The following is a 25064-nucleotide window of genomic DNA, read 5'->3' on the forward strand; positions in this document are numbered from 1 at the left end:
CATCTCATCATCATGTGACCAGCACTGCATCTGGCGGATGATCCCAGGAAAGCCACAAGACTCTCTTGTACCGTGACAATTGGGGATAGGAGGGGACTCAGACCTGAAAAGATCTCCATGGGGCACTAACAAAGAAAGGGAAGAGGTACTGAGTGCAATGTAGAAGTGTGACCACATGCAAGAACCACCTGGGCCTGAGCCCTGACTGCCCCACCTATTAATACTGGCTGTGTGACCCAGTGAGTCCGTTGCGGTCTCAGTTTTAAGACAGTGATAGTAACAGTACCCTCCTCCCAGCGTTGCTATGAAGATAAAGGACCCGTCTCACAATGTAAGCTCAATATACATAGCCGTTATTGTTATCCAGGTTTCAGAAGGTGTCACTGGAATCCAAAAAGGATGCATGGACAGAAATCTTCAACTAGAGCATCATTACACGAGCAGCCGCCACATTTGCAGGTGAAGAATCAGATCTTCAGAAGAACAGTCACCACTGCTTCTAACCAATGCCGCTCTCAAACACAGAAATGGAAACAAAGGAAGATTCCACAAGTCATCATCACAAAACTGTCTTTTACTAACAAAACCAAAGAACTCCAAATACTTTTTGTGGACATCAACTTTTTTTCTTTAAATTTTAAACAGTGTTGTGCATCTTTAAAGTTTAGACACATTTTTGAAAAACACAGTTGTGGACACAAATCCTAGAAATGACTGGAGATGACCTGAAATCTTATTTCAAACACTTATTAACTATGAAACTGGCTTCTGTAAGTCTCTGTCCTGTGAAGTGCATGCCGTTTGTGCTTTGCCTTCAGGGGCTGGGAGCTGGAACTGCTGTCGCACAGCGGCCGGCGGACAAGGAAGTGGCCAATGCAGAGTCACACAGCAGCGCACCTGTTGGTATACAGTGGGTGAGTGGGACGGTGTCAACCTAGCTGGCCTCAAAAAAGCCTGTAAATAAAATCTCCTCCATTTATTCCACAGGTACTTTATCTTTCCCTCAGTGGGCCAGTCAGAAAGACAAGTATTTTCAAATGTGCATGTGAGTAAGTGCCTGGAAGACACCCAAATAACTAAGAGTTACCCTCGCTGCTGCTGGTCAAGACACTGGGCCTGACGGGGCCAGGGTCACCACTGTCCCCTCCCTGCTGAGGAGGGCTATCGTGGAGCCAGGGTGACTCCTATGCGGCCCCCCGACTGGCGGCCCCTGAGAAAGGACACAGGCAGAACCTCACCAGTGAGCTCTGTAGTGTGTATGGCTTTCCAATGAGGTGGGTGGGGAGGATGGGAACGTGTTGGGACAAGGTCTCTCAGCTGGCTCATGAGAGTGCACCCACGTTCACGTCATGGGGTGTGGGAGTCAGTTAAAATACAACTATGAGGATTTATACCCACGGAAGTCATTGATCTCCATGAGACAAAACAATCATGACTTGGAAGCAAAAATGTCTGCAATGCATTCAGAAGGCATCACTTAGAAACCGAAGGTCACGTGTTTCGGGTACCAGCCCCACAGAGAGCTGCACAGGGACGAGGAGGCTCATCTTTTCTACTGACGATCTTCTTTCTCCTTCACAAAAGGAGTGGGAACTAAGGCTGGTCCATTCTTAGGCAGGCCCCTGCAGACAAGGCTTAAGACCGTCAGAGCACCCTATATATTGTCCTTTATGACACACCCCTTAGCTCACAAGAGTATTTAGAAAGTCCTGGACCGCTTGTATCATGATGACAGAAACCCTTCTAAAACTGAAATCTACATGACAGAATCACTGAAGGCAAACTAATCCAAATTACTGCCCATATGTTTTAGATAAAAAATGTCAGACAGATAATACCCTGATTTTCTTGGTTAGATCATTATGTTTCCTCATATCTATAAATTCAGACTAGTACTTTTGACTTTACCACCCAAGAGTAGTCCAAAAAATATGAAATGTATTCACTCCAAATTTGTATTTGGACATTGACCAAAAGTCTGAAATAAACTTAGCTTTAGGGACATGGGTCCAATTGAGTATCTTTCTGTTTCCTACCCATCTGGAATTGTAGCCACTGTTCTTACAATAACATTTGCAATGTTGATAAAATTGAGGCACCGTTGGTTTTAATAACATACACCTGGGCAAACGCTCTAGCACTGCCAGCACTCAGTCACCAGGAGGCTTCCCTGCCGCTGCCCTTGGCACCCTGAAGTCTGCTCCCAGAAGGCGAGCTGCCTGGGACTGCAAGGGGCCTTTCAAACTTTACACAAAGTACCTGAAACCTCTGCTGAGAATGGGGACCCCAGTAGAGCCACAATGCCCCCTGGGGCTTCTTTAAAACACTAAGGTGAGCACAAAACCCAATGAGGAGGCTTGCAGCTATGGCCCCTCCACCCCTCCCACACCCCTCCACACACTTTCGGATCTGTGCCTCTCCTCAGTTCCTGGGGTCTTTCCTGCATGCTCGTCTGAAAGGTGCCCACAGAAAACGCTGACAACATGTCATCACTAGGCTCCGCTCCAGACAATCCTTCAAATACAGAAGAGACATCACCTGCCTGTTCCTTTGTCTGTCAACAAGAGACACCCCACTTTATACAGTAGGCACAGAAAAATGGCCACCGCCACCAGACACTCGTGCACAGCTGGCTCCGAGCTCCATGAGAAGGGCTTTCCGTGTCCAGAAACTTACACCTAGAGAAAACAAATGCTGAGAGACATGCAAACACTGCAGAGAAGCCAGATGTGAAGAAGTTGTATTTCACATAGGTGAGGAGACACTGTCACAAAATGCTAATGGGATGGTTTCTGTCACTCATGCTCTAACTTGAGGGTCTTTGCAACAAAAGGGGGCCTGTGAAGGTGCCTTATTTTTTCTCTCTCTTTCAGGGTTCACAGTTGTTTCTGTGTCAGGCACTAAGCAATCTGATGGCTTTTGGTCCAAACAGGTATTTTAGTTGTCTCTTTGCACCTTTTAATCCCTCTTTGAAGAGCCAAGTTCAAACGCTGGAAACTGTGCTGTCTCTGGTCTCAGGATGTCGGAGAGAAAGTGAATGGCGCCAGCCATGCCTGCAACAGAAAATGCAGATCCTTTAAGAATGACCTGGTGCTCTGGAGGGCAACGACCCAAACTAAGTGACTTCGAGTCATTTCCTTTACCAGGGGCTGTAAGAATATGGCGAAAGGTGCCGAGGACTTTAAAAATGACTTCATTAAAAAACCGTAGCATCCAGCGGGCAAAAATACCAGTTTTCTTCACTATCTTATTTTATTAAAACGTGGTTTCTGGGCTTTAATCTTGTATCTTGAAACTTTTAAGATTATACAGAATTGCTACCAAAAAGTTATGATGATAACTAATTATGTGTGGTATTCTAACACATAAAACTTCCCTTTCGGAGCTTTTATATTCTCATTCTAAACAAAAAAAATGCATTTTACACCTTCTTTACATTCAGACAATGTTATTTTTAATAAACATTAATTTATTTGGTCAAAATTCCTAGCCCACATCATCACAGTAATCAAAGCAGTGGGTTTCACCATGACTGACCCCGGACTTCTCAGGCGGGTGGGTGGGGAGGCGACTAGCCCACCAAGGCCTCCTCTCTCCCACCTAAATCTTCCCTTGCAGAGTTTTGGTTTGCATATGGTTTTTCTTTTGATGTAAAATTCACATATAATGAAACACACCAAGATGTACACATCTTAAGTGTACATCTCTGAGTTTTGACAACTGCATATACCTGTGTAAAACAAACCCCTATTAGGATCTGGAATGTTTCCACTCTCCAGGAAGCTCCGGTTGTCTCTCTCCAGCCCATCCTTACACTCTGTCCCCTCAGGGGCAACCGGCAATCTGGGTTTTAGTCCACCAGTGATTAGCTCTGCCTGTTTCAGAACTTCACATGAATGGGATCACAGTACGCAGCCTCTGTGTCTGGCTTTTCATTGATAATCTTGTGATTTGTTCAAGTATTGTGCGTGTCAGTGGCTGGTTCCTTCTTACTTTTGAGTAGTACCTCACAGACTGGTATCCCATTTTCCTACTGAAGGACATCTAGGTTGTTCTCAGGCTTCCCTATAAATTTTTGTTTGAAGAAAGGATTCCAGAAGTGTATTTAAAAAAATCTGAAAACCACTGACCTATTGGAACCTATTAGAAATAAACAGTGACCCCGAAGGGCTGCAGGAGGGTCCTGGAGGAGCCATGCTGGAATGACCTGTGTTGGTGTTGGGTGGTGGGCGGCAGATCCACTGGGCAGAGCACTTCAGCAGGAGTGAGCTCCTCTAGAAGGGTCACAGGTGTCAGTGGCCCCTCAGGCCTGGTGGCCTGTTACAGTGGCTGACATTGGTAGGCATATACATAACGATCTCTCAGCCCATCTGACGAGAACCTGGTTAGCACCTCCTGCTAGTTCTGTCTGCCGGGCACTGGACAGGCACAGGGGGAAGAGAGATGACCTGTCAACTATCCGGCCTTCAGGGAGTTGTACATTCAAAGATCCCAAATCTGCTGGGACTTTGAAGTTGCTGTTATAAACTTGAATGAACTCCATTTAGAGTGCAGACATTAACTGTATTATGTCTGGTGCAAATACACTGCATTTTTATAACCCAAAAAACTAAAATTTTTATTCAGAGGAAATTTTCCTTATGATTTCTTAGATATTAAAAAGATCATATTCTGCAAAAGATCACAGATAATTCAGATATCAAAAGGATAATAAAGGAATACTTTAGCTTTACACACATAAATTTGACATCCTAGATGAAATGGACCAATTTCTCAAAAATTCCAAACAATTAAAGCACACACACACCCAGTATGAAACCAATAACTTGAATAGCTCTATTAAAGAAACTGAATTTGTTTAATAACTCCAGAAAAATTTACAGGCCCAGAAGTTTTTACTGGAGACCTCTACCAAATACTTAAATTAGATTAATACCAATTCTTCCACGAATTAATGCATAGTCTATCCCAGAAAACAAGAGAGAAGAGGGTACTTCTCAATACAGTTTATCAGGTCAGTATTAACTTGATACCAAAACCAGACAAAGAATGGGTCAGTATCCTTCATGAATATAGATGTAAAAATCTTTAACAAAATATCAGCAAATAGAATTCTGCAATATATAAGAAGAATTGTGCACATGACCAAGTGAGGTTTACTCCAGAGATATAAGACTGGCTTAAAATTTGAAAATCAATCAATGTAATACACAATATTAATAGGCTAAAGAAGAAAAAAAATCACACGATCTTATCAATTGATGTAGAAAAAGCATGACAAATTCAATGCCCAACTATTATTTGATTTTTTAAAATTTTTTCTTTTAAATTTTTATTTCTTTTACCATCTATTGGACTCTGCTTGATATAATATTTGATTTTTAAAAAACATTATTCAATCCTTTATTTATTCTGAAGTTTATTTGGGATAGGTATAAGATGTAGTTCTAAAGTAATTAAGTTATCATGAATTTATCCCAACACCATTAAACCTTTGCCCTTTGATCTCTGCAGCTTACATTATAAATCATCCAGTTCTCTCTCTTTCACACTCGACTCAAGTTACAGAACCTCTGCTCTGTTTCCCTGCACTGTGTTCTCTCTGCCTGCAGCCTGTCAGCCGCCCACCGCTGCTCTTGATCAGAACACCCTCCTGCATTTACGCATGCTGTTTTCCTAACTGCTAGTATTTCTAATTGTTAATGCTATCATACTTCTTTATGTAAGTGATTAAACCCATTCAAATGTATTTAACTGCTTGAGCTTCCTGTGTGGCCCGGGTGACACACGGCGCTTACTTCTGCCCTCGCTGCACAGCGAGACTTCCGCGTTCTCTCTGCGCATGTGTTTCACAAAAGGTCCAAGAACACTCGGAGACATTCACATGAGCAAAACACAGGTAAGGGAAAGAGACTCAATGTAATTTTCATCAATAAACTAATTTGTTCACTGCTATTTTCCTCATCCAGTTTTGAAGTTATTACTCAAGCAAGGTCAGACGTAACAGTGCCAGTCCACAGAGGAAGGAGGCCCGATTTCATTCACCCAGATGTTTAAATCTGGAGTTTTCTTCTCACTCTTACCTTCAAAGAGGGAGTAGGGTCTGTCAGGAATGCGGCACCCATGTGCTCCATAATCTAGACACCACTCTGCAAACTAAAAAGAAAGGCATTCCTTTTTAGGCTGGGTGAAAAGGCAATGGGACTGTGACAAATTCCCCATGAATGGGGGTGGACTCCTGGCAGCACGGCGCTCACCTCCACACCCTCCTCCCGGCTGAGGCCGGCTGAGGCCGGCCAACTCCGGGGAAGATGGAGACAGCTGCAACAACCCAACCACATGCTGTGCTTTCTGTCACCTGCCTCCCACCCCTTGGGGGATGATTCCAGAATTAATTGGAAGCACTTGCTCTATCACAAATAAAATTCCTGGACCTGCAACTGCCCTCAGGACCAGCTGCTGCTCTCAGGTCTTCTCCACCCTCCTTGGGAAACGTCCTCTCGGGACACAGTCTGCGCCGTCTCACCACCGTCTGGCCTCAGCTCTCCCAGCGCTGTCCTTTGAGCAGCTCCTGACCTGTTCTCAGACCTCGTCAGTAGGTGTTTCTATATCATTATAATAAACATCCCTTTTTTGTCTAAGCTAACACAATTTTTTTCATCATTTGTATACTAAGAATCATAAGTAATAAACACGATGAATATCAAATGCAGCACATGGAAGATAAAACTTACTCTGCTTTTGCCCTCCAATTCTGCTCACTCTTAGTGTGTTTGATACGCCATCTACCTGGTTTTCTGAGTCGGAAAACATACATTCAGATATTTCCATCTTCTCCACACTAAAAAAATGCACTAAATTCTGTGGATCCTACATGCTAAATGTTTTCAAATCTCCCCTTCGGTTATCCCAGCCAATGCCTTGGTTTAGGACTCAACATTTCTTGCATTAATTATTACGCCACCATTTGGGGAAACCCAAGCCCTGCCTCATCCTTCCCACTGGACCACAGCAGTCTTTCTGAAAGAGTGGTCTGAATGTGGGTTACAAATCCTCATATGAACCACACCTTCCAAATCAGTATTCAATGCTGGCTGAGGGCCAAAATCACCAGGGGAGCTCGACAAACACTGGTGTCTGAGCTCCCTCACGGAATCGGTCTAGAGCGGGGTTCAGGCATCATTTGAGAGCTCCCCAGTGGTTTGGAGGTTAATCAAGGTTGACAACTACTGACGACGGGAAGGACTGACTTTCTTCAGCCTCCGCCCCCCTGCCTGACTTCACCTTTTCCCATATGTTTCCTTCCCTCCGCATCCCCAGTAATGAGATGCTCAGAGTTCCAGGAAGACACTGGGCCTTTCCAAGGCTCTGCCTGAGCGACTCTCCCTACCAGGAACAGATTCCACCTCCCTGGGCCACCACTTCCGGGTCCCCCTCAAAGCTCTTCATCTTTAAAAAAGCAGCTGTGTCTCAATCCTCATAAAGTCTTACACTCCCCATGTTTACTCAACCGTGCACAGCCGTGATCACTACCAGGGTTGACTGGAGCCTTCGGAGCCCAGCGGTCTCCCCCAACCCCTCCCATCTCCTGTTATGCCCCTTCCACCTGCTCCAGCCAAGGTAAACCTCAGACGGCTCCCTTGGGCGCCCGTGCCTGATGGCCTTTGGACAAGCAGTTTCCTCTCCTGTTATTGTAACATCTTTCCTCAACCTCCTTTGCTTAATTCCTAGCTGTCCTTAAGGTCTTGGCCTAGATGTCACATCTTGACCACTCAGGAGAGGGTGGGAGCCTGCCCTCTTTATATGCTCCACAGCCTCCTGCACAGACACGTGCATGCCCAGGGCACCATCAAGGAGGCATCCATTCTGTTTAGGTTGAGGAAAAGCTTCGTAATTGTAACAGGTGTTCACTGTCCGCAAAGTAGATAGACTAAGTCAGCCAAACTGCCTCCATCTATCAAGGGTCCACTGCAAACATTTTGGTATATTTTCTTCCAATCTTTTTTCTGTGTGCATATAACTACACTTTGTGGAATATGTATAGTAATAACAATACTTATAAACATTCACCAGGTCTTGCTTTGTGCCGTTCATTGTAAATATTTCAACGTGCATTTACTAAGTTTCTACTTGGTGCCATATGCCATTCTGGGTACTAATGTAGAATAGTGGCCTAGACAAGTAAGATTATGGTGCTTATATTCTGGAGCCATGTACTTGTGAAACAAGCAAAAATACACAGCAAATAACTGAGTGATCATCCACCGGGGGGATCTCAAAGGCCTCTAAGAACATCACACTTAAGCTAAGATGGGAATGGCAAGGCATCACCATGCAGATTTCAAGGAAAGAGCATTCCTGATGAAGGAAACAATTAATAACAGGTTCAACAGGAGCAAGCATGGCACAACCCATTCTTCAGAGAGAAGGGCCAGCGTGGCTGCAGTGTGGCAGGCTAGAAGGCGCAACAACATGGTGTAAAGGGGGTGGAGAAGCAAGCGAGGGTCAAGGCGTGGGCTCAGCAGCCTTGGGGCACTGTGTGAGTTTGCTATGGTACAGTGGGGACCACCAGAGGATTTTAAGCAAAGATGATGACAGATGATCTGCACATTAGCTCAATTAATTCTTCTGGGAACATCCTTAGGAGGTGGATGCCATTTTTTTTTTCTTTTTTCACCAATGAGGACACTGAGACTTGAAGAAGAAACATACCCAAAGTCATAATGCTAATAAATAGTACCAGTGCCACTTCTAATCCGGTATTGTGACTCGAAGACAAGTGTTCTTTAAAAGTCATTTGCATTTGACATGTAATGACATGGCCATTTTACAGACAAAAATACATGGGACCAGAGACGCCAGGGACAAGGATGTGTCAGAAGAAACAGTAGAAAGCAGAGTTGGGAGAAACAGGTTAAAAGAAGGAAGAGGAACTGTAATTTTTGTATTTTGTGCATATTCTGGAGTGTTCAGAAGTGGCTCAGATAGAGATGCCCTCACCTTGCAAGCTCTGTAGAGGTACTTCTTATCCTGCGTGAGTTGGTAAAGGGACAGGAAGGAGTAGCCGTTACCAGCAGTCCCGTGGCAGATCCCATAGCCCTTCCGCAGCAAACCGCGCTGCCAAATCACGTCACTGCACTCCATGGCCTCTTTCAAGTATTTCTCCTCCCTAAAAACCTGGGTGACGAAAACCAAAGCAATGTTAGTTAAAAAGACATTTTCAATGAAGAGCTGGCAAAATGCTTTCCCTTTCTGGTTAGAAAATTTACTGACATTAGAAAAATTGAAATAGCATGGAAGTAAAAACAAAACATGAACACGCTAACACCACCATGCACAGCACCTTGCAAGCTCAATCTGGCAGCCCATTCTCCTTGTTCTCCTCTTATTCCATGGTTTTGCAAAAGTACTTCTAAAGTTTAATTTACCATATTAAAATTAAAGCTACTACATCTCTTTGGCAAGATGTTTTGTCACAAACAAACCATCCCATGTTTCCTGGAACATATGTCTGGCAGCTCTAAGACTCATGCTCTTGTAAAAAGCAGTCAAGGGATCCATGACTCTGCAGTGTCCTGTTGCCAGGATGAGAATATCCAACATGCTGGGCCAGCCCACACGAAACAGCACCCCAAGGATCTTGCACTGCCGGGGTCAGCAAGATCTGTCACGATCCATCACAAGGACGCCTGCACAGAGCCTTCCAGTGTCTGGGAGTGGGCAGCCTGGACTGAAGACCCTAATGGTACCATCTCTACCACAAGGTATGCAGGACGGGGCAGGACAGGCTCAGTGCAGGCAGACAACTGGCAGGAGGAAGCTGTCTGTTTTCACGCCTCCAGACTCCCTTTAAGTACTCTTCTCTTTTCACATTTCATTTATTATTTCCCTGATCCCTTCCTTGGAAATGGTTCTTAGTAATCTCTACCTGCTAAACTCATTCCATTCTAGTGCAAGTGAGTTTTGGACAGTGAGTTAGAAGTGCAGAGGTCATCGCTGCTTGGGGGTGGCAAGCAGGATGCATCTAACTACGACTGTTGAGTAGTGACCCCTGTGCACTCAGCCGAGAAGGGATCCGAGCTGCAGAAAATGGGGCATAATAGAATGTCTTATGCTCTTTTGGGTAGATGCCCAACAATGCTATTGCTGGGTCGGATGGTATTTCTATGTCTAGCTGTTTGAGGTATCTCCAAATTCTTTTCCACAGAGGTCGCACTAATTTGCAGTCCCACTTGCACCCGAATGTTTATGGCAGCACAATTCACTATTGCAAGATCATGGAAACAACCCAAGTGTCCGTCAATTCATGAGTGCATAATTAAAATTTGGTATATGCTCACAATGGAATACTCTCAATTCTAAGAAATGATAGTGAGCTAGCACTGTTTATGCTATCCTGGATTAAGCTTAATAAGCCCCTTATCCAAAGTGAGGCAACATAATATCAAGAAAATGGGCTCCACATCTACTCGCCATCAAATTGGTACTGACTGATTAAAACTATGGTGCTCAAATGGTGGTAGTGTTCACCAGGGTTTGGGGGAGGGGGTGATACACATCTTAGGGTTGTGGTGAGCACTGTGTGTGGGGGGAGGGAATATCTCTAACCCCTCATAGGGAAAGGCAAAGATATACAATGTAGCCAAAAGGTCAACAAAAGGGGAAAAAAAAAAGCAAAACACAAAACTTTTATCGGGTGGTGGGCAGATGGGAGTGGGGAGGAGGGGAAGGATATATACTTACAAAATAGGTGTGATGCATACCACCTGGGGTTGGACACGCTTGATGCTTTGGCGAGGGGGGGCTGGGGGGGTGGAGGGGACGGGGCAGGGGGAGGAAAGGCAGTGGGGGGAATGGCAGGGGCAATATATATAACCCTAACAATATTTGTACCCCCATAATATGATAAAATAAAACAAACAAAAAAAGAAGATGGGGCATAAGGGGAAACAGAGGCATATTTAGGCTCCCAGAGTCAGAAGCAAGACCCCCTTTGTTAGTCACGAAAGCAGCTGAGACATGAGCTCTGAGGTCAGACTGCCTGAGTTTGAATCTCAGTTCTGTCACCTTTTAACTGTGTGACCTTGGACTAGTCACTTAATCTCTGTCTTAGTTTTCCCAACTATGAAAGGATACTATTTTTTCATCTCAGTGGCTTGTTGTGAGATTAAAGTGAGATACTATAGAAGTGGCTCTTGTCACCGTGCCTGGCACACAGTAAATGCTGCTGCTTCTTTGCTGTCATTAACTGGTGTTCTGTGCTATCATGCCAGCGCAGATACTTTATTTCATCCTGTCATTTGCATATTAAGCCTTTTAAAATTAAATGTAAAGGAAAACACTTTTTCTCATCCTAAAGAAATATTTGGTCAAAGCTAATAGGGGAAAAGATATTATTTTAGAGGCTGGGTCCTGAATCATATAAAGAAGGAGGCCAGCCCTAAAGCAAACCTGGTTTGCTCCTCACTGGTCATCAGGTTTCCTGCACACCATCCTCGCGCCCTGGCGAGAACGCGCTCGCTAGAGCCAGCCCTACGCTGCCCACACCGTCCCTGCGCCCTGGCGAGGATGCGCTCGCTAGAGCCAGCCCCACGCTGCCCACACCATCCCCACGCCCTGGCGAGGACCCTAGAGCCAGCCCCACGCTGCCCACACTGTCCCCAGCACCAGCAGCACCCGCCACATACACTCATGCTCTAAGTGAAGACATTTGAGAATTTAGGGTTGTAGAAAAAGCCCCAGACTCAATCACAGATTCATTCATCTCTGTGTTGCAGCAATCATAACTTGGCCAAAACATCCCTTTATTTATCCACAATGCCTCTCCCAAACAGTCAATTTCCCTGGGAAATGTCATGATAGAAAGTGTGGCGACAGTGCCTTGCGACGGATTGGACACGGCACAAGAAAACAATAATGAATATAAAGCTAGATAAATATAAATCATCTAATTTGAATTACAAAGGAAAAAAAGCCTCAGGGACCTACCTGTAGGGAAATAATGGCAGCTTTATGAAATGTAGTAAAAGACATGCACTTTCAAGTTCAAGAAGCTCAAAGGATTTCAAACATGATAGATACAAAGAAGTACATCTAGGCATATGAGAGTTAAACTACTGAAAACCAAAAATTTTAGTGGTTGCTATAGGGATTGCATACATCCTTAACTTTTCACAGTCTGCTTAGAGTTAACATTGTGTCGCTTCATGTAAAATGTTAGCAAACTATAATAGTAAGCACAGAGTTCTGTTCACTCCAGTTCTTGACATTATACCTGTCATATATATTAACTACAGATGTTGTTAACTACCACTCTAGTATGATAATTTTGATTTAAGTGACCCTGAGTATTTTAAAGAAATTAAGACAAGAAAAGAAATATATACAAATAGATACAGTTAAAGAGTCAACAAAGTTATTAAATGGGAAACCTAAAAAATATCCAAGTAATCTCTCCTACCTCCCTAAAAAAAGGCAGGAAAGAAAAAATGGAGGAATTAACCAAGATGTAACCAAAGAAACCACATTAAAAAATGGCAGAGGTAAATCAAACCAATGATACCAATAATTTTATTAAATATATATGAACTAAGCACTGCGATTATTACAACAGATGTAACACAAGCCCCACTATAAAGAAACATAAGACACTGACAGGTTGAAAGCAAAAGATGGAAAAAGACATATCATACAGTTATTATAAAATGCTGGAGTGGCTGTAATAATATCATACAAAGTAGACATCAAGACAAAGAATACTACCAAAGATAAAAAGGACATTTCATAATGATAAAGGGGCCTACTGATCAGGAAAACATAACAATCATAAATATGTATATGACAGAGCCTCAAAACACATGAAGCAAAAACTGACGAAATTAAGAAGAAAATGAATCCACAATAACAGGAGATTGAAAAACTGTACCTCCCCATAACTGAGTAAACAAACTGACATAACAAATTTGTATGGTGAATCTGTAAGGGTCAGCAAACTAGAAGCCTACAGAGCCTGATTTTATAAATAAAGTTTACTGGGAACATGGCCATGACCACTCATTCACATGTTGTCTATGTCTGTTTTTGTGCTACAATGACAGAACTGCATAGGTGCAATAGAGACCCATAAGGACCACAAGCCTAAAATATTTACTATGTGGGCCATTACAGAAAGCTTGCTGACCCCTGTAATAGAATACCTGAACAATACTTTCAACTATCTGACCTAACTGATATTTACAAAACACTATGCCTGACAACTAAAGAATACACATTCTACTCAAATGCACATGATACATTCACAAAGATAGACTAAATATTGGACCATAAAGTCCAAATAAATTTTAAAAGATCTAAATTATAGAGGATATGTTCTCTGACAACCATAGAATTAAATCAGAAATTAATAAAAATAAAATATATATAAAATTCTCAAATATCTGGAAAAACACAACACACTTCTAAATAACCCATGGATCAAAAGAGAAATCCTAAGGATAATTAGAAAATATTCCAAACTAAATTAAAATGAAAACAAAACATAAAATATTTGGGGATGGGGCTAAACTAGTGCTTAGAGGAAAATGTAAAGCTTTAAATATTTCTATTAGAAAAAAAGAAAGGTATAAAATTCAAATTCTACTTTAACAAGTTAGAAAGAAAAGAGCAAAGTAAATCTAAAGTTAGTAAAAGGAAGTTTTAAAGAGAAAATAAATCAATGAAATAGAAAACAGATAAAGACTTCAAAAAATTAACAAAGCTAAAATTTGTTTCTTTGAAAGATCAATAAAACTTTGATAGCCCATATTTTGGCTGATGAGAGACACAGAGACAAAGAGACGGAGAGGAAACATGTAAATTGCAAACATCAAGAATGAAAGAGAAACTATTACTACAGACCCTACAGACATTAAAAAGATAAGACAATATTATGAATAACATTGTGCCAAAAAGTTTGATGCTTTAGATGAAATGAGAAAATATTTTGAAAAATACAATTCATAAAATGAATTCTATTAAAGAAATTAAATTTGTAATAAAAATTTTTCCCACAACCAATTAAGTAAGAAATAATATCTATTGTACACAAAATTCTTCTGAAAATAAAAGGAGAGGCCGGGTGCTGTGGCTCACGCCTGTAATCCTAGCTCTTGGGAGGCCGAGGCGGGCGGATTGCTCAAGGTCAGGAGTTCAAAACCAGCCTGAGCAAGAGCGAGACCCCGTCTCTACTATAAATAGAAAGAAATCAATTGGCCAACTGATATATATATATAAAAAAATTAGCCAGGCATGGTGGCGCATGCCTGTAGTCCCAGCTACTTGGGAGGCTGAGGCAGAAGGATCACTCGAGCCCAGGAGTTTGAGGTTGCTGTGAGCTAGGCTGACGCCACAGCACTCACTCTAGCCTGGACAACAAAGCGAGACTCTGTCTCAAAAAAAAAAAAAAAAAAAAGGAGAAAAGACTTTCCAATTCATGTATGTGACCAGAATAACCCTGATACCAAAATCAAAGATGTTATGGAAAAAGAAAATATAAACTAAGAGAGACATTAAAATCTTTAACAAAATATTGGCAAACAAAATCTAGCAATATTTAAAAAAAAAGGATAGAAATCATGTCCAAGTAAAGTTATATCAGGAAAGCAAGGTTGGGTTAACTTTTAAAAGCAATCAATGTAAAATCACCATATTAACAAAATAAAAGAGAAAAAACTATAAGAGTATTTGAATAAATTCAGGAAAAACACAGCAAAACTTGACATCCATTCCTGATAGTAATAAAAGGCACCTAAGAAAAATAGTTAAAGTATATTTGATAATGAAATATTGAATGTTTTTTGCTATGACTGTGAATAAAGCAAAGATGTCCACTCTTTCTATTAAATATCATACTGTAGATCCTATCTACTGCTAATAAGAGAAGTAAGGGAAACAAAAGGGATAGAGACTAAAAAGGGAGAAAAAACCTGTCTTTATTCACAGATATGAAATGTGTACATAAAACAACCTAAGGAATCTATAAAAGCTACTAGATGTGAATTTAGAAAGGTCACAACATATAAAGTCAATATAAAAAAACAATTGTAATTCTATATACTGGCAATGAATAACTGGAAAATATAAATAACAAACCTAGGAATAAATTTTTCACAAAAGATGTGTAAGACCTGTATAGCAAAAATTATAATACACTGCTGACAAATTTTAAAATATACACATAAATGGAGAGAGATACCATATTGGTGGATAGGAAGACTTAATATTATTGAGATGTCAGTTCTACCCAAATTGATCTATAGATTCAATACACTCTCATTCATAACCTCAATAGGCTTCATTTTTATTAGTTGACAAATAGATTCTAAAATTTATATGGGAATTCAAAGGACCTACAATATTCTAAGTGACTCTAAAAAAGAACCAAGTTGGAGGTCTTAAACTACCTGACTTCAAAACTTAACAATAAACCTAGAGTAAGCAAAGCAACATGGTAGTAGACAGATAGATACATACAACATAAAGATAAACAGGGCTGGTTACTGAAGATGCCGGATGAGAAACACTGCCAGACAGAGTGTCTCTGTAGAAAAGACAGATTATAGCAGAAATTAGAAAAAAGAAGCAAGAAGACAAGCATACAGCGGATGAGGGCCAGAAGGAGGGGTACCTGAGACCCCGGGAGACTCCACCAGAGGAGGGTGCGGAGGAGAACTGGAGGCTGAGACCACAGGAGCAGCCCAGAGACCAGTGGCAAGGGTAGGTGGATTTGCTGTTTCCCCTCCCCTGCATTTGGGACTGCAGGTGGGCTCCCCAGTGGGTGGAGAGACCTGCGGCCACCAGCCCAGAGATGGCCGCCGCCAGCCAGCGGTGAGCCTGTAGCATACGTGGCACCAGGTTCCCAACTTCCTCCGGGCACGTCCGTGTGCACAGACCCAAGCCGCGCGGCAGGCGCCATATTGCCTCCTCCTCCCCTCCGACGACCCTACCCGCGGCTGCCCAGAGAGACAATACAGCCAGCAGCCAGAGGCACCTCAAGTGAACGGGACCTTCCTTTTTGGGACCCTACAGCTGACTCAGGGGAACTCAGACTGTGAGCTCCCTACCCGCCAGCCCTCCCAGGTGTTGCTGGCACGGTGTTCCCAGTAGAACGGTGCCGACTCAGAGGCTGAGAGACATAGACCCAGCTTGGGCTCCCTGTGGGTGAATTGGGACCAGAACTCCTCTCCCTGGTGGGGATACAGTTTGAACTCTGGGACCCAGAGGTCGGACCTGCAGACCAGATCCCTTGCACCGAGGGCTAGCATTGCACGGGGCACAGAAGGGTTATACGTGAACAGCCTACTGAGGTGTGTGTGCCTCCAGGGGCAGATCAGCATCCTAGAGGGCAGCCCTCCTCCCAAGAGGAGGCCCGGCGCCCAGCCCAGGAGGAGTTCCAGTGCAGGGAACTTTCCCGCCGGCATCACAGTCCGGGGAGGTCTGGTGGCGTGTGACCTGGCATGCTGGCAGAGGCCCAAGAGTAGCTGCGGAGTTGGGGAGGGTGAAAAGAAGCGAGGCCAGCTCCAGACTGCGGGTCTCAGACAGGCCCACCCCCACAAACAGACTTTCTGGCTGAGCGGGACCATTCCAGCCCCGCCCTCACAGCTTTTCCTGGAAGCAGAGATCAGAACATTGAACCCTGCTAACTGCCTGAGGAAAGGCTTACCCAACCCAGCTCTGCCCAGAACAAGAGCTGATAACAGAACACAAAATCAACAGCATAGCCTGTTCCTCCAAGTAAACGCCACCTACTGACAAGGACGGCACCTTGCACAGCCTTTCCAAGGCACCCACTGACTCAATATACAGGGAGTGGTCCAATCTCACCAACAGACACCACTTAACGCCTAGAAACTAAACAAGATGTGCGAATACCCAAACGATAACCAAAAGGAAAGAAACAACAACTGATCGACATGGGAAGAAATCAGCGAAAGAACTCAGGAAATATGAAGAACCAAACGGAAAACACATCCCCAAAAGAGGAGCACCAGCCCCCTAGAAACAGACACCAACCAAAATCAGGCAACCAATTTGACAGAAGAGGAACTTTGTATGTGGATCATAAGAACACTCACCGAGCTGCAACAACAACTCAATAACCAACACAAAGAAACCACAAAGAGCCTCCAGGATATGGAAAAATAAATAGACACAATGAAGAAAAGTTTAACCGAACTCCTGGAAATGAAGAATCAATTCAAGGAATTACAAAATACAGTAGAAAGTTTCAAGAAGAGGCTAGATCAAACAGAAGAAAGAATCTCAGAGATTGAAGATGACACCCTCCAATTAAATAAATCAGTCACAGAAATAGAGCAGAGAAACAAGAGAAAAGAGCAAAGCCTACAAGAGCTGTGGGATTATGTGAAGATACCTAATGTGAGGGTCATAGGGTTACCAGAAGGGGAAGAGGACAACACTCAAGGGTTGGACAAGCTGTTTGAAGATATAATAGAGGAAAATTTCCCAGGCCTTGCTCAAAATCTTGATATACAAGTTCAAGAAGCTCAGAGGACCCCTGGGAGATTCAATGCAAAGAGGAAGACGTCACGGCATGCAGTCATCAGACTGACCAAAGTATCAACTAAAGAGGCCCTTCTAAGAGCTGTAAGACAAAAGAAGCAAATAACATACAAGGGAAAGCCAATTCGAATAACATCAGACTTCTCTAATGAGACTTTACAAGCAAGGAGAGACTGGGGCCCCATTCTCACACTTTTGAAACAAAACAATGCCCAGCCTAGAATATTATTCCCTGCAAAACTAAGCTTCGTATATGAAGGAGAAATAAAAACATTTTCAGACAAGCAAAGGCTCAGAGAATTCACCAAGACAAGACCAGCCCTACAAGTACTTAAAACAGCGTTACGCACGGAACATCATAATAATAACCCACGAATATAAAAACAACCAAAACCCAAAGATATTAAAGGCCACATATTACAATGGCTCAAGAGAGAAATCATAGCAACAACATCCAACCCAACAGAATGAACAGTAATCTACCTTACCTATCAGTTCTCTCAATAAATGTGAATGGCTAAAACTCTTCACTCAAGAGACATAGGCTGGCTGAATGGATAAGAAAATACAGGCCAAGTATATGCTGTCTTCAGGAAACACATCTAACCTGCAAGGATACATATAGACTAAAAATAAAAGGGTGGAGATCAATATTCCAAGCAAATAGAAGCCAAAAGAAGGCTGGTGTGGCAGTTCTAATTTCAGACGATTTAGTTTTTAAACCAACAAAAGTAGTGAAAGACAAAGAGGGTCATTATATAATGGTGAAGGGCACACTTCAACAAGAAGAGATAACAATTTTAAATATAGATGCACCCAACTTAGGTGCACCCAGATTCATAAAGCAAACCTCACTGGAGTTAAGCAAATGGATTAATAGCAGCTCCATAATCACCGGAGATTTCAACACCCCACTGACGGCACGAGACAGATCCTCCAAACAGAAAATTAATAAAGAAATAATAGACTTCAACAAAACTCTAGAAAAATTGGGTCTGACTGACATTTACAGAACATTCTACACAAAATCCACTGAATATATGTTATTCTCATCAGCTTATAGGACGTTCTCTAAGATTGACCATATCCTAGGACACAAAGTAAATCTCAAGATATTTAAAACAATACAAATCATACCATGTACCTTCTCAGATCACAGTGGAATAAAACTAGAAATCAACCCTAACAGAAACTCACATTTCTACACAAAAATGTGGAAATTAAACAACCTCCTACTAAATGATTACTTCATAAATGAAGATATCAAGACAGAAATAAAAAAATTCAACGAAGAAAACGACAATGGAGAGACAAGTTATCAACTCCTCTGGGACACAGCTAAAGCAGTTCTGAGAGGAAAGTTTATCTCCATAAATGCCTATAACCAAAAGACAAGAAGATCACAAATAGACAATCTAATGAAACGACTCAAAGAACTGGAAAAAGAAGAACAGACCAAACCGAAACCCAGCAGAAGAAGGGAAATCAACAAGATCAAATCAGAACTAAACGAAATTGAAAACAGGGAAGCTACTCAGGAGATGAATGAAACAAAAAGTTGGTTCTTTGAAAAAATAAACACAATTGACACACCATTGGCTAAGCTAACGAAAAGCAGAAAAGAGATATCTATAATAAGCTCCATCAGGAATAAAAAAGGAGATATCACAACTGATCCCAAAGAGATACAAGATATAATTTATGAGTACTACAAAAATCTTTATGCACACAAACTGGTAAATGTGGAGGAAATGGACAAACTTCTAGAAACACAGCCTCCCTAGGCTCAACCAGGAAGAGATAGATTCCCTGAACAGACCAATCTCAAGAGCTGAAATAGAAACAGCAATTAAAAATCTCCCTAAAAAGAAAAGTCCCGGTCCAGATGGCTTCACACCTGAATTTTACCACACTTACAAAGAAGAACTAGTACCTATCTTACAGAAACTATTCCACAACATCGAGAAGAACAGAAACCTCCCCGACACCTTTTATGAAGCGAATATTACTCTGATACCAAAACCAGGAAAGGATGCAACAAAAAAAGAAAACTACAGACCAATATCCCTAATGAATATAGATGCAAAAATTTACAACAAAATCTTAGCTAACTAATCCAGACACTTATCAAAAAAATAATTCCACCACGACCAAGTGGGCTTCATCCCAGGGATGCAGGGATGGTTCAACATACGTAAATCTATAAATGCAATTCACCACATAAACAGAAGCAAAAACAAAGACCACATGATTCTTTCAATAGATGCAGAAAAAGCTTTTGACAAAATTCAACACCCTTTCATGATACGAACACTTAAGAAAATAGGCATAGAAGGGACATACCTAAAAATGATACCAGCCATATATGACAGACCCATAGCCAGCATCATACTGAATGGGGAAAAATTGAAAGCATTCCCACTTAGAACTGAAACCAGACAAGGCTGCCCACTATCTCCACTTCTGTTCAACATAGTGCTGGAAGTCTTGGCTATAGCTATCAGACAGGAAAATGGAATCAAAGGTATTCAAATAGGGGCAGAAGAGATCAAACTTTCACTGTTTGCTGATGACATGATATTGTATCTAGAAAACCCCAAAGATTCAACCAAGAAACTCCTAGAACTGATCAATGAATTTAGTAAAGTCTCAGGATACAAAATCAATACACAGAAATCAGAGGCATTCATATACGCCAACAACAATCTAATTGAGAACCAAATCAAAGACTCAATTCCCTTCACAATAGCAACAAAGAAATTAAAGTACCTAGGAATATACTTAACCAAGGAGTTAAAAGACTTCTACAGGGAGAACTATGAAACACTGAGGAAGGAAATAGCAGAGGATGTAAACAGATGGAAATCCATAACATGCTCGTGGATCGGCAGACTCAATATCATCAAAATGTCTATACTACCCAAACTGATCTACAGATTCAATGCAATACCTATTAAAATCCCATCACCATTCTTCACAGATATAGAAAAAATAATTTTACGCTTCGTATGGAACCAAAGAAGACCCTGAATATCAAGAGCAATTCTAGGCAAAAAAACAAAATGGGAGGCATTAATATGCCAGATATCAAACTATACTACAAAGCTGTAGTAATTAAATCAATATGGTATTGGCACAAAAATAGGAATATTGACCAGTGGAACAGATGTGAGAATCCTGATATAAAACCATCGTCATAAAGCCATGTAATCTTTGACAAAGCAGACAAAAATATACACTGGGGAAAAGAATCCCTTTTCAATAAATGTTGCTGGGAAAACAGGATAGCCACCTGTAGAAGGCTAAAACAGGACCCACACCTTTCACCTCTCACAAAAACCAACTCACGCTGGATAACAGACTTAAACCTAAGGTATGAAACTATTAGAATTCTAGAGGAAAAAGTTGGAAACACTCTCCTAGACATCGGCCTAGGCAAAGAGTTTATGAAGAAGTCCCCAAAGGCAATCACAGCAGCAACAAAAATAAATAAATGGGACATGATCAAACTACAAAGCTTCTGCACAGCCAAAGAAACAGTCATGAAAGTAAACAGACAACCTACAGAATGGGAGAAAATTTTTGCATCCTATGCATCCGATAAGGGACTGATAACTAGAATATACTTAGAACTCATGAAAATCAGCCAGAAAAAATCAAATAACCCCATTAAAAAGTGGGCAAAGGACTTGAACAGAAATTTTTCTAAAGAAGACAGAAGAATGGCTAACAAACATATGAAGAAATGCTCAACATCTCTAATCATCAGGGAAATGCAAATCAAAACCACAATGAGATATCACTTAACCCCAGTGAGAATCGCCTTTATCAAAAAATCTCCAAACGATAAATGCTGGCGTGGTTGCGGAGAGAGAGGAACACTCCTACACTGCTGGTGGGACTGCAAACTAGTTCAACCTCTGTGGAAAGCAATATGGAGATACCTTAAAGCGATACAAGTGATTCTACCATTTGATCCAGCAATCCCATTGATCCAATGATACTCTACAAAAAAGATCCAATGATACTCTACAAAAAAGACACCTGCACTCGAATGTTTATAGCAGCACAATTCATAATTCCAAGGCTGTGGAAACAGCCCAAGTGCCCATCAATCCAAGAATGGATTAATAAAATGTGCTATATGTATACCATGGAGTACTATTCAGCTCTAAGAAACAATGGTGGCATAGCACATCTTATATTTTCCTGGTTAGAGCTGGAACCCATACTATTAAGTGAAGTTTCCCAAGAATGGAACAACAAGCACCATATATACTCACCAGCAAATTGGTATTAACTGAACAGCACCTAAGTGTTCACATAGGTACTACAGTAATAGGGTATTGGGCAGGTGGGAGGGGGGAGGGGGATGGGTATATAAATACATAATCAGTGAGATGTGCACCATCTGGGAGATGGTCATGATGGAGACTCAGACTTTGGGGGAATGGGGGAAAATGGGCATTTATTGAAACCTTAAAATGTGTACTCCCATAATATGCCGAAATAAAAAAAAAAGATCCATGTAACAAAGTTGCTGCTTAGAGGCATAACAAAGGGTCTGAGTTTCTGCAAATGGGCAAGAGCTGCCCAGCCCCACATTAATAGGGGCCTGGAGGCCACACGATAAGCACACTGTTCCTATTATTGTTGCTTGGCCCTGTAAGATGGCTTGATAGACAATGACGGGTAACATTCCTCAAGGAGGAACAACCTAAGACATGCACAGCTGCTGGAGGTGGAGGGGAGGTGGCCAGGAGGAACTGGGGATGGAAAGTGCCCCCTGTGGCTACCTTGCTTAACTTTGCTTATCTCAGCCTGTGACCTATGCTTTGAGCAACTGCCTGGGAACCTCAAGTCAGGGGACATCTGTGTCCCTAGGCTATGTGTTCCGGAATTTATGGCCACTGCTGCAACGTCTGAGTGGTTACGTATAAGGAAGTAACTTTGATTTTTAGGGTATAAAAATAAAACGATTGGTGCATTCTGCACTGTACTTGTACCGTCAAAAAAAAAAAAAAAAAAAAAAAAAGATAAACAGGCCAAAGTAACAGAATAGAGTCTAGAAATAGACCTGTGCTTATTAGGTCATTTGGTTTCTGATAAAGGAACCAAATCAATCAAAGGGGAGAAATAAAAGTCTTTGCAACAAATGGTATGGGAACAATCAGATATCCCTATGGTTTAAAAAAACCTCATTCCTTACACCTCATGCAATATACAAAATATAACATGAGATAGATCATAGGCTTAAATGTAAAATCTAAAACTATAAAGCTTTTTAGAGAATATTATCTGTATAATCTGGGGTTAAGTAAGATTTCTTAGATAAGAAACAGAAAATAATTACCATAAGAGAAAACATGGGAAAAATGGAATTTATCACAATTAAAAACCCTATTAATCAAAAGACACCATGCTTAAGTAAATTACAGACTGGGAGAAATTATTTATAAAATATATATCTGACAAAAAGACTTTAAGCAGAACATATGAAGAATTTTTAACAATAACAAAGAGACAAAAAAAGAATAAAACAATGTGGGTAAAAGATATAAATAGACACTCGGCAAAGGAAGATACACAAATGAGTTATGAGGCCAGCAATACTGCTCAATGTCAGTGATCAATCAGGAATACAGGAATTAAAACCACAGTGAAACACATAATTCCAGAATAACTGGAATTAAAAAGACCTTTAACATCAAGTGTGGCAGAGATGTGGAACAACCAGAACTCTCTTAAATTGCTGGTAGAATGTAAAATGGAACGACCACTTTGGGGAAAGGTCTGGCAGTTTCTCAAAACTAAAGTGAACACACACCTACCCTATGCTCCAGTAATTCCACTCCTAGATATTAACACAAAAGAATGAAAATGTAAGTCTACAGAAAGACCTGAAAGAATGTTCTCAGCAGCTGCTTCATGATAGTCAAAACCTGGAAACAAATGAAAAACAGATAACTCTGCTATATTTAAATGACGCTTAAAATTAAAGGTATCAGAATTTTGAAGAAGGGAAAAAAATACAGTTTGAAAAAAAATCTCTTCATGTGATTCTGATAGTCATCCCTAGAAAGACATTCCATGTTTTAAAATAACCAACTTGCAAATTAGCTACTGGAACATAATTTACATGAAAGCATTGTCTGAAGTATTCACAACCGTTAGCCACCAGGGAGAATGTCTGATGCAGTTCTATTCTGGGTTTTCCAGAGCAGCTATGCAGGTGCAGGAGTGGGATGGCACGGCTGTTTCCCATTTAGAATAAAATCTATGGATTATATTGATAACATTCTGGTATGACTTTTATATGGTTTTCTTGGACACTATTCACCTTTCCAAATTTATTTACCCAGTGTTGGCATTTGTTTATAGTGGCTGAACCAACTCAAACTGCTAATGTCCTAGGGCTCAAAATGTGTGGTTAGAAGGTTCTGCCTTTACCCATAATTTGCTATCAGATAATAAAGAGCTGATTCTAACCACTCATGAAAATAGCTCCCAGTTACCAGGTCCACCAATGTAATTTGTTAGAAAATCATTATAATTGATAAAATTCCCAATACAGTATAGAATAGTGTTAAAATATTGACTTTTTTCCCAAAAAAACATCTAAAACTTTGGTGGCCAACCCCCGGGCCATGGCCCAGTACCCATCCTCGGCCTGTTAGGAATCAGGCCACACAGCAGGAGAGAGAGCAGTGCTTCGTATGTGTTTACAGCCACCCCCATGGCTCACATCATGCCTGAGCGCCACTTCCTGTCACATCAGCAGCTGCATTAGCTTCAGGAAAACAAGCTCAGGGCTCCCACTGATTCTGCATTATGATGAGTTGTATAATTATTTCATTATATATTACAATGTAATAATAATAAAGTGCACAATATATGTAATGTGCTTGAATCATCCTGAAACCATCCCCTTTACCCCCCGCCCCAGTGTGTGGAAAAATTGTCTTCCATGAAACCAGTCCCGGTGCCAAAAATGTTGGGGACCACTGATCTAAAATACCAAATAATTTTAAATTAGCAAATGATATATGTTCATGTACAGAAAATACTAAAACATGATTAGCATCTACAGAAAGGGAAAACAAATTTTGTATATCTGGACTCAACTTATAGTTTTATTTATGAAGGATATTAACATTTTATGCCTTTATAAACATACCTGAAGAACTTACATGCCAGGATGAGAAATTTTAAAACTTGTTATTACATAAAATTTAAACATTCCCTACTTAATTTTAAGAGACAGCTGTAATGAATGTAGACCCTCTTACTTTAACTACAACTTAAGGGAAATAAAGCCTAGAGCTGTGGGTCTGCAGCATCAGCCCCACCCCTCACCTTGGCCAACACAAACCCCATGGCCCACTCTCTGACAGACAGATGTGAAGAAGGTATATCTCATGGTCTGTGTATCCCCACCAGACAGGCAGGGTTAGTCTAAATTTATTTTCTGTTGTTCATAGTATGAAGAAAATACATTTTTATTC

The 25064-nt window shown here is 41.3% G+C and overlaps 1 protein-coding gene across 3 annotated transcripts in view; it reads right to left on the bottom strand.

Moving 5' to 3' along the window:
- Positions 1–553: 553 nt before the first annotated feature.
- The window catches only part of LANCL2 (LanC like glutathione S-transferase 2), a 71985-nt gene continuing 47474 nt past the window's right edge, over positions 554–25064 (bottom strand). For 2 of the 3 annotated variants that reach the window (XM_012786294.3, XM_076006239.1), the window contains exons 7-9: positions 9001–9177; positions 6084–6156; positions 554–3053 (exon numbers count right to left, since the gene is read on the bottom strand). In XM_012786294.3, the coding sequence (XP_012641748.1) occupies positions 2959–3053; positions 6084–6156; positions 9001–9177 (345 nt within the window). In that variant the 3' untranslated portion in view covers positions 554–2958. The remainder of the gene's footprint in view (positions 3054–6083; positions 6157–9000; positions 9178–25064) is intronic. The other variant, XM_076006238.1, reaches the window with a different exon arrangement.

The sequence above is a fragment of the Microcebus murinus genome, chromosome 9 (assembly GCF_040939455.1).
Source record: "Microcebus murinus isolate Inina chromosome 9, M.murinus_Inina_mat1.0, whole genome shotgun sequence".
Lineage (NCBI taxonomy): Eukaryota > Metazoa > Chordata > Mammalia > Primates > Cheirogaleidae > Microcebus > Microcebus murinus.